Below are 21,933 nucleotides of genomic sequence, written 5' to 3'. Positions count from 1 at the left end.
TCTGACCGCAAAGTATATACCACATTAAGTTAAGCAGACTGACCATGATCTTCATCAAGATATTGTATCATCAAGGGGTCGGGGCTAGAAGAGCCACGGTAGCACACATGGCAGAACAAGTCCCAAGGGCCGCATTACACCCCAAGATAACAGCAGGTGTAGCAGGCGCAGCGATGACCGTGCCAAAGGTGAATCCTGCGGCAGCGTAACAGGCGCCCGCGACGGTGTTGCATCCTGCAAGACGAAGATCGAGACCGTGATCAAGAGACAAAGAGCAGCGACCGAGAGCGACGGAACCATGTCAATGTCAACGGTAAGTCCCCATCGTTGTTATCTCGGAAGCTGGCATGGAAACTGCTTACCAGTCTGGCAAAGCCCGTACGCGATAAGACCTGCTTTTGCACCTTGTAGTCCTGCGAGGACTGACAGGACAGGTACGAGGACGTTTGTGAGACGCATCTCTATCGATATGTGCGGTTGGTTGGTTGGTTGGACTTTAGTGGGGATGGCGCAAGTAAGAAACAAGGATGGGTTGAAGTTTGACGCCTTTCGAACCTTAAGCTTAAATGAGAGCGCTAAACCCCATCGTTTCATTGTATCTAAATGTGGTAATGTACTTGGATGAGTACGTTTACTTTGACCGCTGAACAGCTTTGATCACCTTAGAAGGTAACAGCGGCCTTGTCACAATGATCTGCTCGGTCTACCAGACAAACGAGATCCCCCCAGTTCCTATCTCTATACAGTGAGTTGATTTTGTTCATCATTGCTTGAAGTCTCATGTCTTTTAACAAGGGACACTCATCAATCCTCATCAATGTACGGGGTCGGATAGGATTCTAGGAAAGATACACATACTATGGGGCATCACCTTGTTAAGCAAGGAGGTTAAAATCTGTTCCAATATGAGCTTTGCATAGGACACAGGTAGATGCAATGGATTTGCTTCCAAGAGTGGCTTTTGGGGAAAGGGAAAGCACTCATTGGAACAAGTAATACAGAAGTGACAATTCTCTCAACTCTGGTGCATCGTAATCTGTACGATTCCATGAAACTCAAAAACTATAAGCAAAGAAGCCCATCAGTCCCGCATTGTCCTTATGGCTTGGTTACCAAGCCCTTTAGGTGAATAATCAATTATATGATTAAAGTTCGCTTGGGGAGGTTTCACCCTCAAATAGGGGCAGTTTCCGGTCTAGTCTTTAGGGTGTGGCTTGTCATAGCTATGATCTTTTTAATACATGAAATTCGTCCTTTGTCTTCCTTACCTTTGTGAGATTCAACTAGTCCTACAGTGCACACATGATTTGTCACATCAGTATTGTAGTATGAGTAGAAACCATCTACTTATTGAAAATAATGGACATGCAACTATCGCGAGAATAATTCGAACCACTAGCATAAAAATGAAAGAGGGGAAGCTAAGTAAACATTCAAGTCCAGCAACCAACCTCAATCTTCTATTAATACCATGTAACAGCATGTAACGATAGGTCGGCTGGTATGCCCAGCCGCCCTTTTTCTGTAGAACATATCCAACAGCACCCTCTTCATCTGTAGACCATTTCACTCTTTTCCACTGCTCGTCGTCTTCATCTTGCCATCTTAGACGCGCCTGCGCAAAGTCAATGATGACGGCTTCGCGGCATGTCTTCGGTGATCCAGATACCCCAGGATTCGATGGTACAATGAAGTTCTCCAGACGCACATCCTTGTTCAATACACCTCTGTCTCCAAGCTCCACCACAACGTCTACACATTTTTGGCAACGCGTCGGAGAAAGTGCATCTGCAGAGAATGTGTCTAGCCTTTGGCCCTCCACGTACTCCAGCAAAATCCCAGGCACTTCTGCTACAGCCATCCGGTGGTCTGTTTGAACCTCGGGTGATTCGACGAGAAACCGTGTTCTACCAAAAAAGCGGGAATTTCGTTACCCTGCATAGATACCAATCGCTCATATACAGAGCTCACTTTTATAATAAGACCCAAGAAGTGTGGCGAGATATGCCTCAGTTTCTTTTGCAGATGCTTGAATATCAAGTTCACCATCGGCACTACACTGAGGCCCCTTCCCGATAGCAGTATACATGAAAATTTTCGGGCCCGGGGATCCGAGGCTGTATAAATCGCATATGGATTATGACTGATTATGAAGAGCGAACGACTTTCCTCGTCTTTGATTATTTCAACATTAGCCGGGTTACTGAACGGTACAAGATGACACGGGCTTACATTGGATCGGGACCGCACTACGTACTTTATATTTTATCAACCTTGTGCTTTCTGCTATACCCTACCTAGTGCTTGATGCAATGTATGTAGTTATCACCTAAAGAATGGTGGCAGGACGCTTGTATCGAAGATTTGGGTAAGTTATGCGGTACGGGTACATCCCTGATTCTGAACTTGAACATGCCCATGCGTGAAAGGATTTTTCAGACTCTATAACTCTGGAGCATTATAGAATTCACGCAAGTCTTTTACGTACTGTCTGTCATAGACTTCGAGATCCAAAGTCGACGGGAGGTAGGGCGAGCGTGATGCATTCGTCAACGCAACTTTAAGCGCTGGTGATATCGCGATGGGTCGATGGGTTGATGGGTTGAAATACTTCGAGAACTTCGATTTTGACTTTTGTGACGGGAGGAACTGAAAATCCAAGCCCAGGGGCGTTTTCGAGGTGATATCCGGCACCAGAGTAGTAAGGGCTAGTAAGGGCAGCTGTACATTTGCAGGCTACTTGATGACTAGAAAGGTGGCCACTGGCACTTGAGAGTTTCTGTAAATTTACAAATCATAACTGTTGTTTGGTGTTATTTGCGCCTACTGCATCATCGACGACTAATCGATATAGGAACTCGAAGGAATTCATTGCCCTCCTCCGACTCGTCCCCTCTTGTCTTGCTCAAAATTGATTCATGGTGAGCGAAATGAAACATAGGCGAACTTTTCAAGACCTACTGTTAATCAGGACCAGCTTTCGGAAGAAATAGAGCTTTCATCTCAGAGCCTTTACCATACACTCGCCATATTGAATAATGATACCTACTCGCCCGGGATAGATTCTGAGGGGGGAATTGAGGAAGTTCTGGGCCGCAGGGCATGGATAATATTGGTCCACAATGTGGAGAAGACCTGGAATATGAGAATCAGACATATCTGGCTTCAAGTGGGTACTCACTTCATTGTTCCAATAGCTTACGTCGCCGAATAGGCGGATTCTTCACTAGACACTCCTTCTATTACTCGTCTTGCATCCGGGGCTTTGCATATTAGGCGAAATATTGTGGCTTTATACATTCGAACCATTCTCAGCCAGGTGAAGTTTTCGCTTCAACCCTTTGCCGTATCTCTGATGAATCCTAGCGAGTTCAAGAGAATTCTATCGTATTTGTATCGGGACATCAAAGCCGCCTCAATCGCCGATGTTACTACCCTTCTCCTTCAAATCCCTCGGGTCGTGTATGGGCTCAAACTCGAAATCTGCATCCTTCTACCCTTAGTTCTTCTTTTGACGTCTTTTTCAAGAGCCCTCAAGAAGCGCGTCAATGTCTGTGCGCGGGTCTGCACTCAAGTGATAGTCGATCCTTCGAAAGTAGACCTGGAAGCTCTGGAATTCGCCCCTCAATCCACTTGTATCGCCGACATCGAAACCGCATTCCTACGAATACTGTACTCTCCTGCACAACATTCGCAAGCAATCAATATCCCTCAAACATCAGTTGTTTATATCGGAGCATTGAATACGATTGGCTCGACAACCCTATACAATTCCCCATTCTGCGCGTTTTTTCACTGTCCTCTCATTGCTCTTGTGTGTTTCTTGAAGTATTCTATGGTTCCTTTACTGGTCTCCGCGCTCGGCTTAGGTGATACTTCATCCGAACACGATTCTCTTCCCCCAATGTTCATCTTTTCCTTGATATTCGGCACGATTTATACGTTCGCACTCCTGGCTGTGGCTGTTATCTGGGCTCTGTTTGCATATCACCATTTGCCAACGGTGGAGGATATATGTAGTAATATCGTGAAGGACATCAATCTTTTCGTTTCTTCCTAATCATGTTCAGGATATCGGAGTCAATCGTGTCAATAATCATACTCCAATGTCCTCATGCGGCATGCCGAACCTCTTCGACCACTAGTACTTTTCGATTGCTTATAATCGCTCACCTTCAGAATACCAAGCGATGAACGTATCCAGGTGTCGAGACTGCAAGGTGATTCTTCGATAATGAGGTTCATTAGCGAATGGTGATAGGTCTTGATAGTGTGTTCAATAATTACTTGTGTAATTTGAATAGGACATTCCGACAATGCAAAAGATGGGTTGGCCCTGTTGGAAATCTCTCAGTAACAATCTCCTCAACGATGAGAAAAATGCTCGCTTCGTCATACAGCATTACCCGAATTCATGAACTCATGATACTTACTTACCCCCGGCTCTCTTGAGCAACATTCGTGAGAAGTCCTGTCGAAATAAGGAAGGTTTCGTAGAAGAATTGAGGTAATAAGCAATCGATTGTGTGCCGTCGGTGTGGTGGTAAATTGAAGGCTCCCGATTGGTTTATTCACTTGCTCTGAGAGATTGTATATAAGGCTCTGAGAATGTAGAACATCTTGTCCGTACAGTACTGAAGATGAGTGAGTCTCCTGCAACCTCGAACGACTTCAAGTTACTTAACTTACTCTAACCACACTTAACCCCCAAAAGCATCTGTAGGTCTTCTCGTCCCTCTCATCGCAAAACCCTCCCAAACCAAAGCTATCACCGATTTCCTCCATACCGGATATACTCTAGTCCCATCCGAGCCTCTCACCAGAGAATGGTTTGCAGTTAGATATGAAGACAGCAATCCACCTACATACGCTATATTCGATACCTTTGCAGCCGAGGAAGGTCGCCAAGCGCATCTTACTGGGCAGATTGCTAAAGCATTGATGGACAATGCATCGAGTTTGTTGGATGTGAGCCCAGAGATTGCGCAACTTGATGTCCTGGTTAGTCTCGTCAGACCCAGCAAGGGATCCGGGGAAGGTACTACAGCAGGAGTGACGAAAGGGCTGAGGGTATTGTTTACTGCAAAACCAGATAAGGTCGATGCAGTTAGAGATTTTTTGAAGGTGAGTCGCTACAATCAAAGTTTGTGCGGACTGTTGAAGAGACTCTTACATGACATTCACTTGTTCGAATTCCATAGAGTGCTATTCCACTCGTGGAAGCTGAGCCCGAGACGACATACTGGTATGCCGTGGAATTTCCCGGAACAAACACGTTTGGCGTGGTGGACTTTTTCCCCGACGATTCTGGTAGAGGAGCGCATGTCGCTGGCAAAGTGGCGGCTGCTTTATTTGGATCAGCAGACGAGTTGTTGACTGGGGCCCCGGATCTGGTCAAACTCGATGTTATTGCTGCAAAAGTTTGAAGCTGCTGTACCCATCGACGATTCAGTGTGTAGTAACATGAGTGTACTTATAGTTAGATGGAGGAAACCATGCATTCTTTCCTATTCTTTCACTATTGTCATTGGTAACCTCAATGATGCAAGTTTCTTCCGCCGACTCGGATATGGTCAAAGACAAGGGAAAACTGTTAGACCTTCCGTCGCCCGCCGCGATGTTGTATTGATATTTATGCCGGACTGACACTTTGAACAATACCTGATGCAGAAATATGTTGCATTATGAGGGTTTAAGCACGTTGAGAAAATCGCGAGCACTTTGAACAATACCTGATGCAGAAATATGTTGCATTATGAGGGTGTAAGCACGTTGAGAAAATCGCGAGCGTGACTGAAGGGGAAAATTTAGGCGCTGATACGGTGCATAGCTTAGCGCCGTAGTCAGTACGCTATAACCACAAGTCCATTCAATCCTTATCTTGCCCTTCTTCCCTTCTCCATATGTATCTGCCCAAGAACCTCGGAAAGCTTCTCTTCCCTTGCTCACGAGGGTTTCAATTGGTACAAATGGCATCTGCATGTGGTCCTATCACCTGCGAAGTGAGTACCAATACGCAAAGATCTACTTCTAAGTTCTGATACATACATATGAATAGTGAACCTTGCTGTCGCTAGCTACCCATGCGAATATTCTCACTCATTGAGGACGTGGCTGCCATCGTCATACATAGGCACTTCTCCATAAAATCCATTCGAGCTTCTTGATGAATCTTTCAGCTGGATCCCTTCTGATTCCCTCATGCTGCTCCTTTCCCGCACCCTTTACAGCCTTGCTGTTTCTCTCTTCTCGCTCTCAGTCTCTGCAACGCCCACAATCACAAGAAGGCATGTATCCAGTGTAGGTCCTCGAACTCCCTCGTCGCCCCTTCCTGCGGCAGATTACTCGGTAGCCATCACCGCTTCTGTCCCTCGGACGAAGGCGAAGAGGTTCCTGATGCAGGCTCTGCGCGAAAGCCAAGCTGCTCAAGCTGGGAGTAATTTCACCACAATCGTCGGAGGGTCCGATTTCGATGAGGAATACCTCACCAATGTGACGTTTGGAGAACAAGATTTTTTGCTTATTGTTGATACGGGAAGGTATGTGCACCGTGTATCATGGTACATGAATGATATATCATTGTAGTGACCCTTTGATATCAACAGCTCAGATACCTGGGCTCCAGAAATAGGATTCGCGTGTTTTGATCTTGATAACAACCCCGTTCCGCAGTCCCAATGCGCCTTTGGCACTTCCGGGTTCGACGTCAACGGTTCTTCGACTTTTGTAGCCGACCCAGACACCAACTTCAACATCGAATACGGCGACGGCGAGTTCCTCACGGGTACAGTGGGGTTCGACACGGTCACTGTAGGAAATATGGTGGTAATCAATCAGGAAATAGGGATTGTGACGAATGCCGCATGGGAGGGAGATGGGTTTAACACGGGTTTGATGGGGCTGGCGTCGCCGAATTTGACTAGTGTATTCCAAGGGACGAATCCCGACGACGATGAATTCCCGCAAACGCAGATTCCGTATAACCCTGTGTTTTATTCAGCGGTCCAACAAGGAGTGGTTTCTAACCCATGTAAGTGGAGTTGTTTCCCTCCTTTTTTGGACATCGGAATGTCTTTACAAGGATATTTCTATTTCTCCGAGTTTAGTCTTCTCGGTAGCGCTCGACCGTGGATCGTTCGCGGCTGAGAACAGCTCCGATTTGGATCAAAATCTCGGCTTCATCGCGTTCGGTGGTATCGCCCCAGTAGACGTCACGGATTCAGCTGTGACTGTCCCAGTTCAAGGCTACAACGCTGCGAGCTTCCTTCCTGAAAACGGGAGCAGCGTCACTTACTTTTATTACACCGTCGATGTTGAGTCGATGTCCTTCACTGGTAATAAAAAGGTGTTTGGTACAACTAACAGTATGTTTTGATCACGTTGTCAACATCAGTTTGGTTAACTAGATATCTTTTGCAGACATCATCCTAGACACCGGAACCACCCTGGACTACGTTCGTGAGTCGTTTTCTCCCTTCTCACCTGCAATCTCGTGGGTAACTAACCTTACTTCACTTTCAGCAACCCAAGTCGCAGATGCATTCGCCGCCGCTTTTGATCCTCCCGCTGTCAAAGACGAAGACGAAGGCGTCTACGTAGTCGTATGTAGCGCCACTGTCCCCGAATTCACAGTCAACATCGGCGGAGTAGAGTTCACAGTCGATCCAGCTGATAATCTTCTTCCTCTGGGTGTTCAAGATGACGAGGGGAATGATTTGTGTGCTAGTGGGACTTTTGGTGAGGATTTTGTTTCTTTTCTGCGTATAGGTATGTGGTGTGCTCATCCGCTGTTACGCTAGACGGAGGCCCTGCAGAGGAAGGAAATATATTCATCTTGTAAGTGTCCTGTCCGGACAGGTCTATTATAAGAGCTAGATACTAATGGTGTGCTTCACATTTGTAGAGGAGACACATTCCTACACAACGTCGTGGTTACCTTTAACATCGAGACAGACGAAGTCACACTCACACAACGAACGCCATACACCAACGGTGGTAATGGTGCAAGGCGTCGCTCTCCTCCTTCACTGAGGCGACGAAGTCTGTAGAGATTTGGGCCAACTGGAAATAGTTTTGTGATGAAGTTGTTTGATTTCATACTGTATAAGAAGGAAATTCAAAGATTGTTATAAACAAGCGCCCGAATTATAATAAGCGCCTGTGGCTGACGTCGATATAATCCGCTGACGTCATACCAAAATTCAAAAGCCGCAGTGGTGCGCGCAGAACACGTACGCTTAAATACACTTGTCTTTTTACCACTTCTCAGTTTCAAGTTCAAAATGACTATCTACTATTCTCTTACTTTCCTCCTTTTGGCGGCTGAAATGGTGACTTTCACTGGGCTAGTGATACCTTTCCCCTTCGTTGTCCGCAAACGCGTCTTCACTTTCCTCTCTCAAAGCCCTATAGTGGCTAAAGTTGCATACGGGATAAAAATCAGCTTCATGTATGTTCACTAAATGTTCTTTCGTGGTATTTGTTAATCTTTCAATTATTTCATAGATTTGTCGGGATTCTATTCTTCGATGCTTTACAACGCATGTTCCGTATCACTGCAGAATCGGATCTGGCTAAAACCCAACCGTCGGTCGGAGATCTCAGGACAGAAACTAGTTTTGCTGCGAGAAAATTCTAGTGCGTACTATTACCCGTGTCGTTTTGTTGAGCTGTGGTAACGGTTTCCGATGTAGCGCTCAGAGGAACGTGTATCTTACTGGCTTCACACTATTCCTCTCGCTTGTCCTCACACGCACCTTTGCCATAAACCTCGATCTCATTCACACCCAGGAAGAATACGCCAAACTGAAGAAGGCTAGCCCATCCAGTGATTCAGGTAATTTCGTTCATGTGCCAATCAAACAAAGCGTTGAGCTACCATTGCTGTGCAGATGCTGGAAAGAAGGCTCGTGAATACGACGCGCTCAAGGCCAAGTTCGATTCTCAGTCTAAAGAATACAATCAACTCGCAGACAAGTATAACAAGGTCACCGGAGGCAAGGCCGACAAGAAGAAGGATTAGAATTCGTACGCGAGAAGCTTTGAAAGGTTACTGGAAGCAATACCAGAAGGATGTATTTATTTAAAATCATCGTCGGCTTTTTAGGTCACTTTGTATAAATCTGTAACCAAGAAGACGGTTATGTTTGAATGATATGTTCTAACATCACTCAAAGTTCTACCTACGTCCAATCGTCTCTGGGCACCCATCTCATAAATTCTTCCACCAACGTTCATACAACACCCCAAGTTTTAAATGCTCTACCCTGGCTCCCTTGATGTTATTGCCATTGCCTTGGTCTCTGACATTCCGATTTCCTATTCCCAATTGTCAGGCTAGCCCATTGATATAGGGGAGTCTTTTGCGGTTCTCAACAATGCGTCCAGTTTCCCGCTGCAAGCCAAAGCGACTTTTGTTAAACGGTTACACCATCAGGCGAGCGTACATTGACATTCCCAGTATACACAGAGATGAATATTCTTCCTTTCCACAGGAACAATTCGACCATCGCGGCACAACTTGGATTTAAAGGTTTCCGGTTACATAGGGTTACATCCGCAAGTCGATACATAGTGGTGGTGGTCAGAATGGCACTCGGGGACATGAAATGCACATTCGCCAATCAATCGGAATCGGAAGAGAATTGTTTGCGGTGGTAGTCAAAGGAGGAGTCGGAGTCTTCGGCTGCGGCTGCGGCTGCGGGGGGCGAGTGGGAGACAGGGGGAAGACTAGCAGGATACTCGGTTTTCTGAACATCTCCCGAAAACCTATACGTGAACGAAAACCCTGCATCGGTGTCCCCCAACATGTACTTGCCGTTGTACACAATCGGCACCTTTCTCATCAAATGATCTTCCGCCCATTCATTCAATCGAGTTCTAATTTGCGGAGGCACACCGACAGCTTGAGGCTCGTGCACAGCCTTTGCAGCATTCGCACTCGACGACGCGAGAGGCTTCCCTTTGGGATCAAACCCAGCTGCTTCCCCAGTAAATGTAATTATTATCTTTTTGCTGCCGTACTTGGATTCTGTTGGTTCTTTTACATCAGGATGCCATTGCACCTTCTTGCTGCTGCCCCCCTTTGTCTTGGGCTCTTCGAGCTTGGAGTGATCATCTGGAGACTGCTGAATCTGAGCCGGAGCCCCCGGACTCTGCTCAGCTCGAGACTCCAAGAGGGTTATAATCTCTCCAGAGCGTCGAACGTTCACCAAATTGTTGTCATAGGCCTGTACAAGAGTATCATGATTAGGAAAACAATGAGTTCATGGAACGAAGTCCCTGTGGCATGAGGACTTACTTTGAAAGGAGCAGCATGTACAGCAACTGCAGCGAAAAGCCCTAGAAGAGCTATATACGTGGTAACGATGAGACGCATCGAATAGATGTTTTGTGGATTGGTGAAGGGTGAAGAGCCAAACGATATGACGTCGGAGACGAGTGAACGAGGAGATGAACACTGAACGGAGGGCTCTGGAGTCCAAAAGAATTGTAGGCGATGGCGAGAGAGAAGCTGGCCAGCAGTTTCTAAGGATCACTACTTACGCTCTTGCTGTTTATATGTACATATGCACTGCCGGCTAAAGATAGCAGGTACTTAGTAGCGCAAAGTAATGAAGGGTGATGAAGGGCTTCCCTGGTGGAGCACCTGGATAAGCTTGATGGCCGCATGGTAGACGCTGGTAGACGTACTGCCTTGTACTACCCAGTAGACTGGAAGTCACTAAGTACACGTATAACGTGCTCTCTAATCGTTGTTCGAATCCAAACCGACGGACAGGAGAAATATAAATTATAAGAGAGAACATTGTGGGGACTGAGCTAAATCTGCGGATTGAACTTGGTATAATCGCTTTCGCCCGCATCACTAAATTTCAGGGATCCCTGTGCCGGACCTCCTTATCTCAACTTATTGACATTCTGTCTAACTCAACTCATCATTCATGGTGAGCCAATTTCGTTGCTGAACCGACTGTGGTATACAACAAATACAGGGTGAATGCCATTGAGTGAGCGATAAGGTTAGAGGCGGAGAACGCAGACTTGAAAGGCATTTGGTACAAATTTGGTATGATGATTTTGATAGTAATTATATGGAGGAATGAGATACAGTCTAAGACCTCTGAGGGACTTGGAGTGTGACATGTGTATCCGAGTTAAGGGAGTCGTAGGAGGACCCAAGCGGGGAGGGAGGGTTGGATTCGGAAACAAACCCGCTCCTTAGTATTTTCTTGTAGTCTGGGAACTTTTTATACTTGAATGAGAAACCTCCCTCGACATCCACCATTATAAACTCTAGATTTCCCACAAAATTTATATCCGCGTCACACTTCCAAGTGTGCTTGAAATAAAACTTTAACCGAGCTTCCAACCGCGACTGGACCACTTCATCTTGGAACTTCAGTTGCTTGTCTGGTGGATGTCCGGTGGTGATCACGACAGCTCTAATCGCGGTGATGTATACTACGATCATGGGAAAATGCTGGACTCCTTCACCTGCCTGATGGTGCTCTCCAGTCCTGGACTCCAAATGGGATTCAGAGACGATGTTCGAATTGGCACTATCAGTGACCTAAAACAATATTGAAAATAAAATAAAAGAGTCAGCCAGTTGATTTTTGATATAGGTTCCAACATTTTCAGAACTTGCTTTTCGAAGAAAACTCACTTTGATAGTAGCGGGAGCAGCATTTACAACGGAGATAAAGCCCATAAGGAGGATATAGAGTAGAGACGCAGGGACAGTGAGATGCATGGATAGTCGTTCTTTAAGGATGTACTGGTAATTTGTTGAATGTGATCGAAACTAGTGGAAAGAACAGTGCGGAGGGGAAATCTGGCCAGCAGTTTCTGGGGAAGCTGACTTTTGTTTGATTCTGCCTTGGCCCTTTATATGCTAAGTACATAGGCAGACATAGGCCAGCCAGCGGAAAACCTTTTATCAGGGTCCTTCCTACACAGGCCTACACAATCCTCTAAGCCTTACCAATTGATAACATGAAATTGGTTACCTGGTACACTTGTTTATTTCGCCAGGCTAGCCGACTGGGTTGTTGAGAAAAGGCGAGAAAGATTAGCCGTAGTCGGGGAAGATGTTCGATGAAATTCCGCGCTCGTTCAGGCTCAACCATCAATCACCATAAGGTGTCGTAGGCTATGTTGAGTAGGCTCTATAGTATGGCCTATAGTAGGGGCTGATAGGGCCGCTTGGAGTTATTAAGGCTGTTTAATGGATTGAACGGATGCCCAAGATCTTGAGATGAGCTTAAATTGCGGTTGCTGGTGTTGTGGTACTGCAGGTGTAGTTTTGAGTCCATAGTAAATATTTGGAACTAAAAGCAATCCAATTCACACAGGAATTTATCTTTATATAGGACCTTGGGTCGGAGACGCTTCTTTGTCGGTAACTGGAGCGTCAGGCTGGGTTGCATCCCCGAAGCCTGTCTTCTTTTCCTTCCTTACGAATAGGAAGTGCTCTCTTTGTCGGTATTCAGGCCAGAATCCAAGGTTGCGATGATATCCTCTTCACGAAAATCATTACGTGCGAAAGTGGGCCATCGCGCTGCGCGCGTGGCAAGAACGAGTCCGAAAATCAGAGTCGCATATAAACAAGTGCAGATGCTGTGTAATCTCTGCAACAGAGTAAATCTACGTGAGTGATTGCATTGGCCTCTAAAACCATATTCCCTCCATCTCCCATCCCATCGTGTACCTCGTATTGAGGGTGACGGATGAGGAGGAAAGCGCTCGAGAGGGGCAGCAGTTCCCAGCCCAACATGGGCACCAGTGGATGCAGCAAGCCAGGTGGCAAAACAAACACCATGCAAACGCAAGGAAAGTAGTGGCCAGGAGTGCAAAAGTTATTGAATTGCGCAGAGTAAATAGATGCAGTACATAGCGGGGTAAACATGGGGTAGATACAGAGATAAGTAAAGCACCAGCGTTTGGGAATGAAAAGTGGGCCGGCCATGCGAGGACAGTACGAAGGATGCGGGTGATGGGATAGCAAAATATGCTGAAAATGGTGTTTATGGTGCTAGAAGATAGCGCAGAGGTTGTGTACCGCAGGCGGCAAAGGAGAATGCAGACGAAGTTGGAAAAAATATTGGCGATGAGAGATAGGCTGGTGAGTGGTCGAGTACTTCGTTGTGGTGCCAAAGACCGAGCAATATACCTGTCGTTCCCATCTTCAGCTGCAGCCCCGGCGCGCATGGACAAGAAGAGGAACGCACCTCTCTCCCCTTCGAGCCCCGTCCCAAAATCAGACTGTTCTCTCCAACCCACCTACCACTTGGTCAGCTCCATTCCCATCCTCGAATACCCCAGAAGATGTGGCAAATTGGCCATCCTGATTTGGTCGTTGTTTTCAAGACTTTTGTTGATGAGCTGTGGCAGAGGCTTTTGCAGAAGAATGCCGGAGAAGTAGGATGAGAGGGGGATGTAGTGCAGCCAAGAATTCGCGGCAAGATGTAGGGCGCAGACGATGTTGGAGGTGGGGGCGCCGTAGGTAACGCAGAGTGACGAAAAGGTGACGAGTGGTGCGAAGCGTGACAGTCCAAGTATGGGGAAAAAAAAAACGCTGAAAGAGGAAGGTCAAAAATATAAAAGGAAGAATTCCCACGCTGGAACCCACTATAAGACGAATCCTTCATTACATTTCGGACTCGTAAAATCGTGTCACCCTTGTGCGAAGTGCAATTGAGAATGACGAGAAAGACAAAATGGTCACATCAGTCACAGGATGGTGACTGATGCGACTCGGTCTGAGGATGCGTTACCCGTCAGGTAATCATCTGGCATCGAGCGACGGGACCAAATGACGCCGGACGTCCAGCGGACGATCGACGGCGGCGGGAGCATAAAAAAAGAGTCATGGGATCGAAGAGTGATTGAAGAGGCAGTAGAACAATTATGATCAATCTAGTACTTGGTTAAAGAATGTAAAGTGGAGATCATGTCGAAAGTCGTCAAAAGTGAACAGAGAGAGAGCGAGCATGAAAGGCTGAAAGGTAAGGGGCAGATCTGAGCTTCGTAAATTTGTGTTGGAAGTGGGAAGCGGAAGTGGTCGAGACTGGCCAAGCACCTCGGAAGCACCTCCAAGAGCAGAGAGAAATGAGAGAGTATTGAGAGAGTATGAACTCACGGAAAAGGGAATTGCACAGCAGACATTTGCAGTCAAGTAATTTGGATAGCTCGCAGCTGAAAGTACTGATGGGAGTTGGAAAGAGAGTGCGATAAGTCGAATAACTTTGCCCGTTTGAATCATGAATGGTGCGTCAAGTTACATTACGAAACGGTGGGTCCATGGTTGACGTATAGTGTGTTAGTCTTTCTCCCAAGCTACGGGAGGGTCTTTCTGAACATGTCTTCGTGAATCTCACAGATTTTCACTGCCAAAAAAAAACACGAAACTCTGTTCACAGGTAAGAAAGACGTTTCACAAGCACCTGAATTAATTCGTACTTTACTCATGTGATCACATAGCATTCCCTTTCGCTGTCACCTTACGAAGGTCTCTAGAGCATCATATCAAGCAGTCAACAAGCTATTGTTGACGAGGCAGCCTCTTGTAGGTGATTTCGGTAAGAAGGATTATACTTCACTGATGTGAACAGCTAAATATTGCCCATATAGTCTCGATGAAACTCGTTGGAGATTTTTTGAGCACAATGAAGCGCAGGACGAAGCGCACTGGGCTTGTAGTTGTACGGAATGTGTGCCCATTTGGTATGCCTTTTATGTTTATTTCAAGAGTTTTATTGAAGGCTTATGCTTACAGTGGTACAAGAGGGCTTGTATGAAATGTCTCACCCTCAGCTCAACATCTTTCTCTGCTTACTTGTCTTCGCTTGTCACAACCCCACAACTCCATTTACAAGTCTACTGTTATCTGGATTGAAGCTCCTGTTCACCACAATTCCATTCCCAATGTCAACCACTGTGCAGCCTTGGCCGTACGCATCATCAATACTCTCATCTTGTGCTTTCACGTTTAGTCTGACATGGACCCTCAGCGTCGTGAACCGAACTTGCTCAAACTCAGGATTTGAGGACTGATGACCAGGTTCTCAGGGTTTTTATGCTCCGTATGTACCATTTCGAAAAATTGCCTTGCTATAATCTTTAGAATTTGCACTACAGTTGTCAACTTCCTCGTTTCTCTCCTTATGAAGAACCATGTCTCCCACTCCCACTCTCATGTGTCATCTACTATATCTCATGTTGTACATGCCTTTATGAATATGGATCTTTTGTTCTGTTGCCTTGCACGTATTGACAATTACTCAACTTTTATTGACCACCAATTTTTGGGGTTGTTTCTTGTCCCCGATGAGACCTTTTCAATATTGCCTTTCCAACCTGTCCTTCAATGTACTGAGATAAATATTGTTTCTAATTATATGGTAAGACGGAATAACTTGATACATATCATAGGTAGGTTTGAGGAAGTATAGTATCTGATAATATAGATCCATTCTTAATGTTAATCCTCATCATCCGAGTCGGTTAATTCAATGACTCCGAGATTCTTGGTCCCAGTATTGAGCTTGAGATGTGTGAGCTTTGTTTCTTCTGTAATAGAATTCTGTTTTCGCTTGAGAGAAGAACCGGAGTGCCCGTTGCCAGAGTTGCTGGCTGATATGAAATAATTAACACGATTACCTCAGTATGAACTTCGACTTACTTGCGGATTCCATTACTACTGAACTGGTAGCTGCTGTCATTGAATGCGGACCTGACCGTAGACCTGAAGCGTTTTTGGTTGAAATACCAGCGGAGATATTGAGATGTGATGACATACCAAGCAATCCTTCTAAACCTTTAACCGTGTGAGTCCGCCTCTGAGCAACCGAAATCAGGGCTACTGGGACATTCATCCTCCTGGTAGTTCGAGATGAGTTTGATGCTGCAAGGCCAGTGAGTTGAATAAAAAAGTTCATTGTAAATGTGACAGAGATATCATCGTTAGGCTGCTTTCCAGCCAGTTTCGGAGAGCCTCGGTTCTGAATTATGGTTGAGAGAGTGGGGACATAGGGTTTTCCCTGATTATTGAAATCAAGGCTACCCTGAAGCTGAGGAACGAGAATTTCGGAGTTTCTGGGATTGTACACAAGGAATTTCTGATATGAAATCAAGATATACATACTAACACAAAGCATAAGGTATGAATCTTACCGAGTACAGCATCTGGATGATGACTGCAGGCCAAAGATCATCGTGAAACTTCTTGAGCGCAAGCTGGGTTGGCCAATTGAAGTGTTCCCTACAGAATGCTGAAATCCGGACCACGTTGGGAATCCTTGGTGGCCAATTGTGAGCTGGTGATACATGGACAGTTGGCATGAGAAACACTTTCAGAGTTGTCAAGCTACGAGATGATGGGAAATTTGAATCCCGGAATATCTGTGCACGGGTAGGACTGCATGAACCGAGTTTCAAGTGTGTATTGAACTCGATTTCATGCGCTATATCCTGAATTAAGTTCTGAAAAATGTCAGAGTCAGAGAGTTCTGACGATGTTGCCAAAAACTGATTGTAGACAGTGAGAAATCTATCTCCAAAACCACATTGTGCGAGTCCCAAGGCAGTCCTTGGACCAATTCCGAGGACGCCGCTGTCAAAATCATTCTGTAGAAGCAGAGCGATCAACACGAAGCCGGCTCGAGAAAGCTGCAAGTCATTTTGAATACTGTCTGCATCATAAACATCAACGACGAAGTCCCCAGATTTTTGACTGTGTTTCAGTTCAGTATCTAAATGTAATGAACAGCAATAGCAATACAACTCACAATTCAGGCACTAAAACATGTTGAGCACCAAATGGAAATACATCGCTATCTTTTGTGAGCACGGCATCAATGATTCCTTGGTTATTTAGGTGAGCCAATTCCGCTTCTGCATCTCCTCTAGCCTAGCTAGAAATTAGAGTATCCCTAGATATTGCATGGGACCTAGGACTTACAGCATGACTGTAGTACCCAAAACATTCTATTAGAGCTTTGGCGTGCTTATGATAATCTGGTTCTCTATTGATGACATGTCGACCTCGTTTGATAGCAGAGCATTCAGGGCCATCGAAGAAAAATACACAGTTGACACCGGCTTCGGATAGCTGACACAGGAAATATTGAAGTTGGGTGAGAGTAGTGTTGGAGAGGTGTAATGAGTGCTGAGATGCGCCCCTATTAGCTGCATGGAAAGTATCCAATAACAGACTACAAAGCAGGGTTAATGAATGTCAACAACATGATCATTTCCATCACACCTTGCATCAACTCCGATATTCAGTGTCCGGGATTTATGATGATTTCTCATGAAACCATATTCAAGATTGAGGTCTTTGAGCTTCAGTCTGGATGCTGCTGGGTGAATAAGCTAAATCACATTAAGCTAATGAGCTGGAAGAGTCAATCTTGCTCTTACTGGCCACAATCCTTTGACCCCCATTGATATTGTTCTTTTCAATGGTACTCTCAGTGATTCTTGATATGGGCGTGATTATGAATAAGGAAGAGATACTCAAATAGGAGATAATTTTCTCTGATCAAGATTAGATTATGATCATACTGTATATGCACGTCAGTGAGCAAAGCTGAGATAGCGTTGACCCTCCAAAAATGGCTTTCACCGAACCGTTTCGATATCTGCATCCTCTTCCACATCCTCGCTTTGATTTCATTTTTCTTTCTCTAAGTGTTTACTGGGTGCTACTTTCTCCAAATGAAAATCAACTAATAGACCACCCTCATTCAGGACATTCCATCCAAAACAGCCGCAGCGTGAGTATTCGATTTTTGAGACCTGGCAAGACGCACGGGATAGTCACACTGGAGTCAATGTTTTGGGGAGCTCACTCGCAGCTGCCCTTCTCTCGGGATTGCGCCTCTTGGTCTAGGAAAGGGTGTGTTCCAGGGTTCCAAAATCTGCTTGTACAAACACTGACCAGCGTAACACGAACAGAGGCCATTGCCGCCCTCCAGGCTTTCCGTAAGCGCGATGGTGAAACTTAGCGCACACGAACGACCTATTCAAGTCAACCGACCATTGTCAGCTTCTCCCACTATTGTTCTGTCTCAAAGAACAAGGCTATTGTGGACGAGGCTGAGAAACTGCTAAAGGACTTCAAGCCCATTACCTACCTTGTTAGCAAACGCATCAAGACGATTGGGGCTTTCGAAGCCAAAGCCGTACGTGCTCAATTTTCTACTGCACCGCACTGTGGGATCTTTGAGCCGTGGCTCAAGTCAAGATGTTTTCGCTGTCGCATTATAGGTCTCTACAGCGAAGGAAACAAAGGAAAAGATTGACGTGGAGCTTAGGGATTTGCAGGCAACTCTGGCGAATATTGAGGAGGCCCGTCCCTTCCAAGATCTTACGGTGAGTACAATGCTCAAAATGAATAAGAAATTAGGAATTAATCGTGCTGTTTTCTATTCAGGTCCTGGATATCGGCAAAGCCCACCCACGTATAATCGAGACGGTCGAGACGATGATGAAGAAAGGCAAATGGAGTGTTCCCGTTGAGTGTTTTTTCACTTTTACGCAGTCACAGTATTCTCAATAGATATATAGGCTACAAGGAGAAGCTCAGCGATCTCAATCTCATGTAATTGTTATACTCACCTAGATATTCTTACATGAGAAACACATTGCTTTTGAACATCTGTATACATTATTTCCACACTGAGCGCGGGTTCGACGGTTTCAATTTTGATAAGAGGCCCTCAGGAGACTCTACACTTCGATTTGAGGATGTCCAAGTTCCGCGACTATATCTGCACGCTAAGAAAAGGCTCAGTTATTCTTATCCCAGTACTCTCACGACCCGCTCCTCTGAATGTCCCCATATCTCACTCAAATTTGTCGTCGCTCAACTCCCCACTGCTCTTTCATGCCGCTATCACAAGTTCAAGATACCTACCTTCGCAATACCCTGTCGATGACCCCGTCCGCAAACTACGTGCTGTACCTCTTCCGTGGTGTATGGGTTCCTTCATGCAAACTTGAAGGGCAGGAGAAGAAGAAGAAGTTACAAGGCCAGCGATTGGTTGACATGCTGAACTGGGAGGTTCAGTGAGTTATTTGAATGTGATTGATTATAGCTTAAGTAAGATTCATTGAACTCACAGACCCGTTAGCTGTCAACATCGGCACACCATGTATTACACCTCCCGACACATGAATATCACCTTTGACACAAGCCCCAAACATCTGCCTTTAGCCGGAGCTGCCAATGTCGAACAACCCGCGCTTCCAAAAACCTCCGCCACGACCAAGAACCCACAAGAGAAACCCAGTGCTCCGCAACCGCGTACGGAGCGGCCGCCCCCTACCCCGCTCGAAGATCATACGGGACTGGGTGAACTAGATACCAGAACCATAACCAACGCCAAACCAAAATACAAACAGTATCACAAGTTCAGACGAGTAGAAGGATGGGAAGATCATCTCAAATGGCTCGCCATGCCACGAGAAGGCGAAGAAGATGCTGTCAAGGAGGATATGTTGGTTATATAAATGCTGGCGCTCATGTACGCTTGCAATCAGTATCTTTGGCCGATAACAATGTAGCTCACCAAGTTCTTTACTCAGTGGTTGCGTCATGGACTTGGAACGTTACCCGCTCCTACAGATGCACAAGAACAGGTCCTCTCGGAAGATATGCATCCCTGTACGGTACGTTTGTACCGCCTTGTTTATTCATAACAAGTCCAAGTCCCGCTCAGCCATTGCCAGTAGATCGACTTGGCCATCAGCCGTCTCTCACCCATCAAACAGGCATGCATTTACTCCCCCGGTCACCCACAGCATGAAGACCATTCGACTTCCTACAAAGACACGGCCGACGCCCGGTGAAAAGAACATAGCTAGCCCAAGCCTTGAGGAAACAGCTTCTACCCCAGGCAACAAGAAACAACGCTGTAGAGGGGATTGGGCTCCGTTCGGACCCCATAACGAACGGGATAATCACACAACACAGGTAACAACACAGGTAAGGATGAATACAGACCTGCGGATTCAAAGGGTGCAAAACGGCGTTGTTCTGACCTGCGGGGCGCCTCTATGCAACGCGCTCACCTGGAAAAGGTTCTTTACGCCGTGAGTTCCTCGCTGTCTTTTCTTTCTTGAACCCCTGGCTCCTCTTCGCTGGGTGCTTTGTTGGTACTTGTGCATCCGCGTTACTGAGAACGAATACACAGGGTATTTACCAAGCATGTTCATCCCTGGCCTCAACGCGCGGCACTCTTTCACTAGTCCCCTCTCTTATCTGCTCAAATTTGTGGACCAAACCAACGCCCAGTCCATCATCTAGACAAGGCTTGGTTTAGCCTTAAAATTTGCCCAGAAGGCCGCTTATCTGCTTTTCGGATATCTCCTCCTGCACCGCTCGGCCCTCTGAACTTTGTTACTGAGTAACCCTACCACCATACCTTTGCACTTCATTCCCTATCACTCCGTCGTTCAGCATAGCTTATACAAACAGAATATTTTCTAATATGTACCGCTGAACATAGTAATCAAAACGTGTTTCTTGCTTAAGGCCCCGTGTCCACCGTGTTCTAAGCCTTGCTTCAAAATAGGAGGTGAGCCAACCATATATGAGCCGGATGTTTCGCCCAAAGCACCCCCAATCAACTCCTTTTCTATGACCATCAATATCTTGGAGGACGATGCCTACATTGGTGTTATCCAATCTATCAACGACTATGAGAGTATGAAGCCGGCGGATATCTTAGATGACCTAGAAGAATCTCATGACAATGTTGGCCTTGAACTCAAGGATACAGGCAAGGTTCAGCCAGACAATGACCCAGCCATTGACATGTCAACACTACTTGATAGCATCAAGGAGGTCTCCAAGGGTGTTTCTGAAAAAACAGGACAAGAGTATGGTCGGTATGTCTAACAAGGAAGTCTATAATCTACTGAGCCTAATTTTGCCTTGGAGCCTGATGAAACAGTGCGAAAAGTTCCTTCATAAACGCAACATGATTCCAGAAGGTATCGACTTCTTTTGCGAGAAGCCCCATCCGCAGTCGGCTGTATATCTTGCAGCATGGATCATGGACTCGTCAGTGGTATAATCTTGTGTTCTTCTTGCTCATACTAATAATCCCCCTAGTTGTGACGAACTCAACCTGAACAATACAAAGAAAGATGTGTAAGACCTGGGTCAAAATAGGTCTTAGGGTAGGTTTTGGTATGTGGAGGTTTATGTTGTAGCGTGCTAGGAGCAGGCTGGAGCTCGAAGGGAGCTACAGAAACCGCGACCGAGGACGGGAATGACCTAGTAGTGGCTGGAACGACGGGATGGTGACCCTTGAGGGATTCCTAGGAGGTCCAGGGAGGTCCCTAAGGCGCAGGGAGGTTAAGGAAGAGTGCGGGACCGTACTATATTGCGTAGTAGGAGTTGTACTCGCTAGAACGTCAATATAGGATCGAGTAGGTCGTATGTATAGATGGGTCTCGAGGTGGTAAGCTCCCGAGAAGGGATGTGCCAGGGAGGGTAGGTCCTTGGGGGCTAGGCTTGAGGATGGACGTCCTCGAGTGTGGGAGGTGGTAACGGAGAAGCAGTACGTAGTTCGACGTGAGGGGTAGCTTCGACGTTACCTAGATTGAGGTCCTGAAGCCTATAGAATAGCTAGGGAGCTCGAGGAGGTTTGGGGAGGTAGCTCACAAGGCGGTAGGCGTTGGGGAGCTTTAGTATTGTTCGAGGGAGCTCGGGAACTCACTCGGATTGCTTAGACGTAAAGTAAAAGCGTGTATTGGGTCGTATAGACGATCACAGAGACGATAGACAAGAGTTGAGAGAAACAGAGGTAATGAAACAGAGAGTAAAGAGAAATCCGTATGGTTAGCAGGTACAAAGGGACAGGGACTGGACCTATGCAAAAGGGTGTGTGTTCAAAATATACCAAGCTGGGCTTCTGA

General features: G+C 46.1%; 11 protein-coding genes across 11 annotated transcripts; 6 read left to right on the top strand and 5 right to left on the bottom strand.

The window, feature by feature from the left end:
• Positions 1 to 70: 70 nt before the first annotated feature.
• On the bottom strand, positions 71 to 459 carry C8R40DRAFT_1055326 (uncharacterized protein; the record flags this gene model as incomplete). Its single annotated transcript, XM_046224997.1, has 2 exons — positions 71 to 234; positions 363 to 459. 2 exons carry the CDS (start codon positions 457 to 459, stop codon positions 71 to 73), a joined length of 261 nt encoding a protein of 86 aa, XP_046082208.1.
• Positions 460 to 1,343: 884 nt separating this feature from the next.
• Positions 1,344 to 3,157, bottom strand: C8R40DRAFT_1267595 (uncharacterized protein; the record flags this gene model as incomplete). The annotated part of the gene is made up of 5 exons (XM_046233966.1): positions 1,344 to 1,395; positions 1,452 to 1,869; positions 1,972 to 2,117; positions 2,489 to 2,721; positions 3,050 to 3,157. 5 exons carry the CDS (start codon positions 3,155 to 3,157, stop codon positions 1,344 to 1,346), a joined length of 957 nt encoding a protein of 318 aa, XP_046082207.1.
• Positions 3,158 to 4,640: 1,483 nt separating this feature from the next.
• On the top strand, positions 4,641 to 5,718 carry C8R40DRAFT_1208085 (uncharacterized protein; the record flags this gene model as incomplete). The annotated part of the gene is made up of 3 exons (XM_046233173.1): positions 4,641 to 4,644; positions 4,724 to 5,124; positions 5,202 to 5,718. 3 exons carry the CDS (start codon positions 4,641 to 4,643, stop codon positions 5,424 to 5,426), a joined length of 630 nt encoding a protein of 209 aa, XP_046082206.1. The 3' UTR covers positions 5,427 to 5,718.
• Positions 5,719 to 5,819: 101 nt separating this feature from the next.
• Positions 5,820 to 8,236, top strand: C8R40DRAFT_1122771 (aspartic peptidase domain-containing protein). The gene is made up of 8 exons (XM_046228870.1): positions 5,820 to 6,002; positions 6,059 to 6,539; positions 6,606 to 7,030; positions 7,107 to 7,364; positions 7,420 to 7,458; positions 7,522 to 7,737; positions 7,800 to 7,836; positions 7,904 to 8,236. Exons 2-8 carry the CDS (start codon positions 6,202 to 6,204, stop codon positions 8,046 to 8,048), a joined length of 1,458 nt encoding a protein of 485 aa, XP_046082205.1. The 5' UTR covers positions 5,820 to 6,002; positions 6,059 to 6,201; the 3' UTR covers positions 8,049 to 8,236.
• On the top strand, positions 8,214 to 9,168 carry C8R40DRAFT_1239923 (endoplasmic reticulum protein). The gene is made up of 4 exons (XM_046233497.1): positions 8,214 to 8,449; positions 8,506 to 8,637; positions 8,694 to 8,836; positions 8,892 to 9,168. The coding sequence occupies exons 1-4, from the start codon at positions 8,283 to 8,285 to the stop codon at positions 9,020 to 9,022; spliced, it is 573 nt and encodes a 190-aa protein (XP_046082204.1). The 5' UTR covers positions 8,214 to 8,282; the 3' UTR covers positions 9,023 to 9,168.
• A 100-nt stretch (positions 9,169 to 9,268) lies between these two features.
• On the bottom strand, positions 9,269 to 10,947 carry C8R40DRAFT_568104 (uncharacterized protein). Its single transcript, XM_046235483.1, has 4 exons — positions 10,639 to 10,947; positions 10,546 to 10,580; positions 10,301 to 10,473; positions 9,269 to 10,229 (listed from the first exon to the last, which is right to left on the bottom strand). Exons 1-4 carry the CDS (start codon positions 10,863 to 10,865, stop codon positions 9,624 to 9,626), a joined length of 1,041 nt encoding a protein of 346 aa, XP_046082203.1. The 5' UTR covers positions 10,866 to 10,947; the 3' UTR covers positions 9,269 to 9,623.
• A 166-nt stretch (positions 10,948 to 11,113) lies between these two features.
• Positions 11,114 to 11,755, bottom strand: C8R40DRAFT_1072657 (uncharacterized protein; the record flags this gene model as incomplete). The annotated part of the gene is made up of 2 exons (XM_046226492.1): positions 11,114 to 11,572; positions 11,669 to 11,755. The coding sequence occupies 2 exons, from the start codon at positions 11,753 to 11,755 to the stop codon at positions 11,114 to 11,116; spliced, it is 546 nt and encodes a 181-aa protein (XP_046082202.1).
• A 4,865-nt stretch (positions 11,756 to 16,620) lies between these two features.
• Positions 16,621 to 17,448, bottom strand: C8R40DRAFT_1006168 (PIN domain-like protein; the record flags this gene model as incomplete). Its single annotated transcript, XM_046222806.1, has 5 exons — positions 16,621 to 16,735; positions 16,791 to 16,907; positions 16,953 to 17,190; positions 17,265 to 17,376; positions 17,425 to 17,448. Coding segments are annotated over 5 exons (606 nt in total), but the record flags the coding sequence as incomplete, so codon positions are not given.
• Positions 17,449 to 17,997: 549 nt separating this feature from the next.
• Positions 17,998 to 18,565, top strand: C8R40DRAFT_1174810 (uncharacterized protein; the record flags this gene model as incomplete). Its single annotated transcript, XM_046232237.1, has 4 exons — positions 17,998 to 18,033; positions 18,081 to 18,188; positions 18,274 to 18,378; positions 18,440 to 18,565. The coding sequence occupies 4 exons, from the start codon at positions 17,998 to 18,000 to the stop codon at positions 18,563 to 18,565; spliced, it is 375 nt and encodes a 124-aa protein (XP_046082200.1).
• A 327-nt stretch (positions 18,566 to 18,892) lies between these two features.
• On the top strand, positions 18,893 to 19,857 carry C8R40DRAFT_1174809 (uncharacterized protein; the record flags this gene model as incomplete). Its single annotated transcript, XM_046232236.1, has 4 exons — positions 18,893 to 19,074; positions 19,131 to 19,509; positions 19,573 to 19,677; positions 19,741 to 19,857. 4 exons carry the CDS (start codon positions 18,893 to 18,895, stop codon positions 19,855 to 19,857), a joined length of 783 nt encoding a protein of 260 aa, XP_046082199.1.
• A 790-nt stretch (positions 19,858 to 20,647) lies between these two features.
• Positions 20,648 to 21,086, top strand: C8R40DRAFT_1072654 (uncharacterized protein; the record flags this gene model as incomplete). Its single annotated transcript, XM_046226491.1, has 2 exons — positions 20,648 to 20,898; positions 20,951 to 21,086. 2 exons carry the CDS (start codon positions 20,648 to 20,650, stop codon positions 21,084 to 21,086), a joined length of 387 nt encoding a protein of 128 aa, XP_046082198.1.
• Positions 21,087 to 21,933: the final 847 nt, after the last annotated feature.

The sequence above is a fragment of the Lentinula edodes genome (assembly GCF_021015755.1).
Source record: "Lentinula edodes strain Le(Bin) 0899 ss11 chromosome Unknown C8R40scaffold_39, whole genome shotgun sequence".
Classification (NCBI taxonomy): domain Eukaryota; kingdom Fungi; phylum Basidiomycota; class Agaricomycetes; order Agaricales; family Omphalotaceae; genus Lentinula; species Lentinula edodes.
This window is presented reverse-complemented; position numbering and strand designations above follow the sequence as displayed.

Excerpts from the sequence above, each read along its gene's own strand:
- C8R40DRAFT_1122771 (XM_046228870.1), top strand. The coding sequence starts at position 6,202 with ATGCTGCTCCTTTCCCGCACCCTTTACAGCCTTGCTGTTTCTCTCTTC. Across the intron at positions 7,365-7,419 it reads GGTGTTTGGTACAACTAACA|ACATCATCCTAGACACCGGA; the intron begins GTATGTTTTGAT and ends TATCTTTTGCAG. Across the intron at positions 7,459-7,521 it reads AACCACCCTGGACTACGTTC|CAACCCAAGTCGCAGATGCA; the intron begins GTGAGTCGTTTT and ends CTTCACTTTCAG.
- C8R40DRAFT_1239923 (XM_046233497.1), top strand. The coding sequence starts at position 8,283 with ATGACTATCTACTATTCTCTTACTTTCCTCCTTTTGGCGGCTGAAATG. Across the intron at positions 8,450-8,505 it reads GGGATAAAAATCAGCTTCAT|ATTTGTCGGGATTCTATTCT; the intron begins GTATGTTCACTA and ends ATTATTTCATAG. Across the intron at positions 8,837-8,891 it reads TAGCCCATCCAGTGATTCAG|ATGCTGGAAAGAAGGCTCGT; the intron begins GTAATTTCGTTC and ends ATTGCTGTGCAG.
- C8R40DRAFT_568104 (XM_046235483.1), bottom strand. The coding sequence starts at position 10,865 with ATGCGGGCGAAAGCGATTATACCAAGTTCAATCCGCAGATTTAGCTCA. Across the intron at positions 10,474-10,545 it reads TACATATAAACAGCAAGAGC|AGCCCTCCGTTCAGTGTTCA; the intron begins GTAAGTAGTGAT and ends TTTGGACTCCAG. Across the intron at positions 10,230-10,300 it reads TACATGCTGCTCCTTTCAAA|GCCTATGACAACAATTTGGT; the intron begins GTAAGTCCTCAT and ends ACTCTTGTACAG.